General features: G+C 44.7%; 1 protein-coding gene across 2 annotated transcripts; it reads left to right on the top strand.

Moving 5' to 3' along the window:
* The first annotated feature begins 655 nt into the window (after positions 1-655).
* On the top strand, positions 656-4,832 carry gdf3 (growth differentiation factor 3). Of its 2 annotated transcripts, XM_031870145.1 has the most exons (3): positions 656-1,968; positions 2,116-2,523; positions 3,554-4,832. In XM_031870145.1, exons 2-3 carry the CDS (start codon positions 2,223-2,225, stop codon positions 4,387-4,389), a joined length of 1,137 nt encoding a protein of 378 aa, XP_031726005.1. In that variant the 5' UTR covers positions 656-1,968; positions 2,116-2,222; the 3' UTR covers positions 4,390-4,832. The 2 variants fall into 2 exon arrangements, with proteins under 2 accessions (XP_031726005.1, XP_031726006.1); XM_031870146.1 differs by having other exon boundaries at positions 656-2,506; positions 3,558-4,832.
* Positions 4,833-6,842: the final 2,010 nt, after the last annotated feature.

Raw genomic sequence — 6,842 nt, 5'->3', positions numbered from 1 at the left:
TTAAAAATAGTTTACCAAAGTTTCAATTTTGCTACTTCATTCCCCAGCGGGAGGATTGTATCCGTCTGTGACACGTACACTACTGGTGTTTTAGTAAAGACTATCCATGTGCAGCCACATGTCATTATGTAAGTACGGATGTATTTCTGGTTCCCTTTAAAATTGATAAAGATAATAACTACAGATGTTTATTATTTTAAATGTAGTTTTGGAAAAACAATTTAAAGAATCTGCTGCAAATTCCGTCTGTGGTTGACGACAGGACGCTGGATACTAAAGCCGGTTGCTGCCAACGTGGGGGCCAGGACTAGAGGCCATCTTGCGATGGTATCCCACCGGCTGCACCGCCAAATTGGGGCCAGGGGCGTAGAGTGGGGGGAAACAATGGCCAAATCCCAATGTCCCCCCTAAACCCTCAAACCCTGAACCCTCAAGGACTTACTGACGTCACCTGGTAAGTGGTTGAGTGTGAGAGACTGTGAGGGCTTGAAATGGTGTAAATAGGAATGGGACAGCACTTTGCTGCAACATATCATGTTACCATGAAAACGACAAAAAATATGATGTATAATTGTGTGTATTTATTTTATACTTTGTACTCCCTGATTTGAACGTCTTCAGACTCTTTCCTCACAAGATGAGAGGTAACTTCATATAATCTATTTACTCTGCATCTTGGAATGAACTCAGTCAGTCAGTCAGACAGACATGCTATCACCTGACAAAGCACTGTTTGGTTCCTCTGCTCTGTCTGTTCTTCTATCTTTCTCCAGTGCTGCAGACCTGATTGAGGACTGATCCGTGGCATTGGACACAGCTGGGCCCGGTTGTGCCCCCCCCCCCATGCATATAAAAACCTGAGCAGTAGACGTCATTTATTGACACGCATCCACCCCCCTACACTCCTGACTTTACAAGGCTGCAAGTATATGATGATCGTATAGACTGTGATGCATTGCTGTAGATTAAACAAATGCAGCAGTAATATTAATCCAGAAACATAATTTTGACTGCACACAGAACACTTTTAAGTACATTTCACTGATACTAGTGATATACTTTGACTTGACTAAGGTTTTTTTACTTTTGTGTTTTCACAGTGTGGTATTAGTACTTTTACCTAAGTAGAAGATCTGAATACTTCTTCCACCACTGGGAATACTAAACTGTACACTGCGATAGAAGGTCCCAAGCCAAACATGTTAGGAATCACTGCTTTATATACATTATAATACAAGTACACACACACTGGATCAGGTGTGTGGCTGCTCAGTTTGTAGAATTACAATAAGGAGGTACCTAAAATGGGCACTAGGCGGCGTAAGAACCTCATGAACAGCTAGCAGCAGTAATGCTTCTACCACATGCAGGCCTCACAGCTTTAGGTTGAAATATTGTTGAATAAACTCAAGAATCTGTTTAACATTCTGCTCTAGCTGTTTGTCTAGACCCTTTTCTGTTAAGACACCGCACACTTCTAATAAGCTACATGGTGTCCATTCACAACCAAAGAATAAAGTGTGTGTGTGTGTGCGCCCGCGCTTTACTTCTGCCGATTGCATTTCCAACTTCAAAAGTCATGAAAGTGGTGTTCATTTGTGAATATTATCTTGTTGAACAAAGCGTGTAAGTATCATACGCGTTTGCCGCAGAGCTTATTTTCTGCAATTATCCAAAATCCGGTGGAAAAATCCCTTTATCTTTTTTTGTCGAGGGAACCAGTGCGACGCTAACTTCCTGGTTGGACAAAAAATGACATTGCTCCTGCAGCTCTATATAAATGGTTCATTCTAAGGTAATGAAAAACACGGTGTGTCTTATTTTCAGGTGACACCTTTCTGTTGTGAACTCGCAATGATATGTTGTAAAGATACTGAAGGGGCCTTTAAGGAGTCATTTGGGGACAAAGGGCAGGACGAGTGAACATTCACCAACGGAAGAGAAACTTTAGGACACAGCAAAACAAGTGTATGTATTTCATTATTGAAACATTATTCAACAATGTTAAAATGCCATGCTGTGTTTTTTTTTGCTGCTATCTGAGGACCTGCCCATAGAGCAGTCTGCCCACCCCCCTTCACCTTATCTCCTGCATGTCTGCCCGCTTCTCATTAGCATAATTAAGCAGCTGCACACCGGGAGGTTTCACAGGTTACAACAAACGCCCCGCTCTCTGTGGGGGGGGGGGGAGACATTTCAGGTGAGGAGCCGCCAGAGCCGAAATGGGCCCACAAACAATCATGAGTCCGAACGAGACGCCTATGGCGCTGTTGGCGGTGGCGTGTCTCCTCGGCTCGTTCGCGCTCTCACAAGTGGAGGAAATGAGGGGCCACGAGCGGCTGTTCCTTGGCTCCCTGGGGCTCTCCGGGCGACCTCGGCCCGCGGGGAACCGGCGCCACGTCCCCTCGGAAATCTGGAGGATGTTCCGGATGTCGGAGAACAACCAGGCCCGGGAGAGTGACCCCTGCACGGTGTCCGAGTACGGAGTCCCAGGCAACATCATCCGGTACGTGCAAGACCAAGGTAGGTGATCACGTGCGTGATGTTGATTGGCTTCCACATAAGCAGAACACAAAGATGTTCCGTGTCTCACTACATCTGACCCATCAACGTTTTTAAATAAAGTTTTTTTTTAAATTAATTCTTTTAATATACAGTAATTCAAATGTACACACTTCATCTTTAGCTAATAAATATGGGCTTATTTGTTGATTTAAGATACAGTCCACTGTAGAGCTTACATGGCAGTTTTTGTTAGAAATTATTTTTCTTTTTGTTTACAACGTATTTAAACAACCAGTACGCCAAACGCATGATTGAATTTAAGTAGAAGCTGAATAAATGGTAGGCCTACACATGTGTGAAGCTGCACTTAAGTATCAGCATCAACATGCACAGCTTTCAAGATTTAAATAAATGTAAATCCCTGTCTGTCGCCAAAGGGAGGTAACACAAAGGTGATTTGAGCCTGTGGCACTCTTTTGCAAGTATTGCAATTTATATATGCATTGTATATTACGAACTTGGCGTCTGTGTAGACTTTGCTCAAAAAAATGCTGTATTGTGGACTCCAGAGTGCTAAACCCTGAGCACAATTCCTTTTGTTTTCAAAATCAACCAGGATTGAAATGTTAAGGATTGTCACTTTAAGAAATGTTGACGACCCAGGTAGATCGTTTGTACATGTAGTGTGAGGGTACTGTGTTTCAGTAAATTACTAGAATAAATAAATAAAAAAAAGTAAATTAATTAGTTTGCAGAAGTAAATCCCTTGTGGAGTTTTAGTTATACTTCTCATGTTCTTGCGTATTCCTCTACATTTAATGAGCCGGTTGTACAGTAATCGTATAAGATTTAACTGTACGTGGCCAACTATAGTTGCCAAAATGATGTGAGAGAGAATACGCACTATTATTTATTGGTCAAAGTGTTACAACAGACAACAAAAGGCTTGTTATTTTAAGGTTTTAGCAATAAATCATACTGCACATGTGTCTTAGTTGTAGCCTACTGCTTAATTCTTCTTCTCCACCCCCCACCCGTGTTTTTGCAGGCAGGCTGGTGTCTGGCTGGAGCAGCAGCTGTCAGGCCTGTCTGGAGAAGCAGCTTTACTTCAACATGTCCGTCCTGCAGCCTGTGGAGCTGCTGTCTCTGGCTCAGCTGGAAATCACGTTCCACTGGAAGCTCCTGCAGGGGCCCCGGGCCCTCAGCGTGTCTCTGTATAAAGTGATCCGGGCCACGCTGAGGGGAGCCAACCCCCAGGCCGGCCGCAGGCTCCTGCTGTCCCAGTCGCTGAGGCTGCAGACCGAGCCCACCTCCGTCGCCATGGACCTCACCCCGCTGGCGGAGAGCTGGCGCAAACCGGGACGCAACTACGGCTTGCTCCTGGAGCTGCTGCCTCTCGACGTCGATCCGGAGGAGCTGCTTCCCTTTCACCCCGGGAACTCCCTCCCGTTGGAGCCGGCCTTCACCCTGCCTCTGGTCCAGGCCTCGCTGGTGGCCGTGTCCCTCAACCCCCACCAGTGTCGCTCCAGACAGCGGCGAAGCGCTGTCCACCTCCCCGTGACGCCCAGCAACGTGTGCAAGGCCCGCCGCCTCTACATCGATTTCAAGGACGTGGGCTGGCAGGACTGGATCATCGCCCCGCAGGGCTACATGGCCAACTACTGCCACGGCGAGTGCCCGTTCCCGCTCAGCGAGAGCCTGAACGGCACCAACCACGCCATCCTGCAGACCCTGGTGCACTCCCTGGACCCGGAAGTCACGCCACAGCCCTGCTGCGTGCCCGTCCGCCTCTCCCCAATCTCCATGCTCTACTACGACAACAACGACAACGTGGTGCTCCGGCATTACCAGGACATGGTGGTGGACGAGTGCGGGTGTCGGTGAGGTTGGTCGGACATTTCTGACTGTCGAATATCCACCAGTACCTTTTTTTTTTTTTTAAATAAGTGTTAATGTGACTTAATGCTGTTTTGATTGTTGGTTCGATTAGGTTTTCAGTGTACAACGTTCTTTGCAGTCAACGATTTTAAAGAATTTAACATTTGTATTCGTTTGTTCTCCCAAAGATTTAGACGCATCTTTTTATATGAAAGCTGATGTTAATAAAAATTGCAATAAAGCTACACTGGAGGACTGAATTTGAAAAGTCAGTCACTTGTTTTGGTGGAGCTTTTTTTTTTTTAACTAATAAACACTTCGGGGCCCAGACCAATTCAGTTATGGGCTCTGGTCCCTGGCCAGGTTTTCCTCTCCAAAGGCTTGGTGGAACATAATCCAGAGTTTTCTTTCAAGAAGTTCTTTGTCTCCCTGGAAGACTGCCTATCATCCAATGGGTTTATATTCTCAGCAATCTTCCTCCAACAAAATGTAGACTGAAGTGTCGAGGTTCTCTCAGACCGCTCATCCAGGACCATGAAACATAGTTTCTAGATCAGTGCTGGTGTAAAACTGAGCAACTCTCGTCTCCTCCTCCTCTCCCTTGTCCCAAGTATGCTGCTCTGCATGTTCAGTGCAATGATGCGGCTTAAGGAAGTGGTTACTTCAAAATAAAAGACTTGGGGAATGTCAAGATGCAGATTAAGGACATCAGAGTAGGTAGTTTAAAATCTCACATTTGAGATGCTAAAAGCAGGGAATGTTGGGTGTTCTTGCTTGGTAAAGCTCTTAAAATGATTTTGAAAGAAACATTCACATCAGAAGTTCAGTAAGCCCGGGCCTCTACGTGTCTCTGCCCGTTTCCCTGTGGTTCCAGTGGTTCACCGACGGAGACCAGCTACTCTTTTATCAACTAAAGCAGAAATTAACTCTCTTATCTCACCTCCCCGCCTGATAACACACCCGCCTCACCGAGCCAGACAGACCACTAGGGTTGCCGTGGCGACGGCCGGTTGCCGTGGCAACCGGCAGAGGCTGACAGGTTGTAGTAATTAGTGAGGGGGAGAGAGAGATATAGTTTGGGGTGTGAACGAGGGGGGAATAAGGGAGCCAGTGAGTAGTCTTTGGCTCCCAGTATGTTCCCCTAACGTTCCCAATGGGTGATGGTAACGTTAGGCTCGTGAAGGTTCACAGACCGTCTTTCTTTTATTCCCACATTGTGAGAACATTCCTGAAACACTCAAAGAAAAGATTTTACCCGTTAAACTTTTGACAATTGAGAAAAATCTGGTTTACAATATATATATTTATTTTACATAAAGGTAAAAATCTGTGTAGCAGAGGCCGCGATACTTTTAGTCGCTGGAGTGGGTCAAGCTCCTAAAACACCAGATCCCATTTATATAATGCAACCAATAGGGTCAGCATGATCAACTATGTAAACCAGTAAACCAACCTTCACGTGTAAAAGAGGTAGAAGAAGAGCCTGTAACTGTGATTTTTACATGTGTGGATGACATATTTTTGCTGTTTCAACAGCATTTTAACTGCAATATTTGAACCCATAAGAAGGACACACTTCACACTGAAATATTGTCATTTAAATGCATTTAATTCTTAATTTAACCAGGAAAAACAATGTGAGACATTATTTTGAAACTGGGAGCTGCCCATTTCTTGCACTGGCCACAGACTAAATTCAATCCAAACATATATAATTCTTACATATGAAAAATCACTATTTTAAGTGCACGTGAATATATATTTGGGTATTGGCAGTTTTGCCAGTTTGTTGTGGGCTGTGTAGATCAGAAAACATCCAAAGTCTATTTGGCTCCCCTTCCTATGTCACACGCAGGCTCATTAGAATGTGACCACCTCCCCCATCTGAGTATCTCCAACCACAGCTGGAAAACTACCTTTGCAAAGGTAAGCAATATTTTTCTTAAAGAGACAGGCGCATAACACGGAGTGTGTCAGACAGGGTGAATACAGGTACGTATATTCAGACAAACAATATAAACATGTTCTTGTAGAAACCCAAAATACAAGTATGAAAATGAGCATATGTCCCCTTTAAAAGACTTGATCTATGAAAGCAGTTCAGTATTTTATTTATATATTTTTTCATCCCTTCCTGTTTATTGCTCTGCCAGTTTCTTAATCATACTGTTTTCCTATTGTCCTCTGATGTGCAACACAACTGAGCTGAAACGGAAGATGAATGAGAGAGAGAGCGAGGGAGAGAGAGAGGAGCAGCCCAGAGATAGATGGGAAAAGGAAGAAGCCTCAGGCTGTTCAACAGCACTTTGCTGTCAAAGACAAAGTCATTTCCACTTTACCCTCTGGGGCCCACAATACACACTCTATCTCAAACTTTTACCCTTCGTCTAGGACGAAGGGTAAAAGTCTGTTTTTAGCCAGCCTATAGCAGCGTGACTCTGTGGTCCACTACTTTTAGT

The sequence above is a fragment of the Anarrhichthys ocellatus genome, unplaced genomic scaffold, assembly GCF_004355925.1.
Source record: "Anarrhichthys ocellatus isolate YVR2014 unplaced genomic scaffold, GSC_Weel_1.0 scaffold51, whole genome shotgun sequence".
NCBI lineage: Eukaryota > Metazoa > Chordata > Actinopteri > Perciformes > Anarhichadidae > Anarrhichthys > Anarrhichthys ocellatus.
Note: the sequence above shows the minus strand (reverse complement) of the source record. Positions and strands in the feature narration are given on the sequence as shown.

Excerpts from the sequence above, each read along its gene's own strand:
- gdf3 (XM_031870145.1), top strand. The coding sequence starts at position 2,223 with ATGGGCCCACAAACAATCATGAGTCCGAACGAGACGCCTATGGCGCTG. Across the intron at positions 2,524-3,553 it reads CCGGTACGTGCAAGACCAAG|GCAGGCTGGTGTCTGGCTGG; the intron begins GTAGGTGATCAC and ends GTGTTTTTGCAG.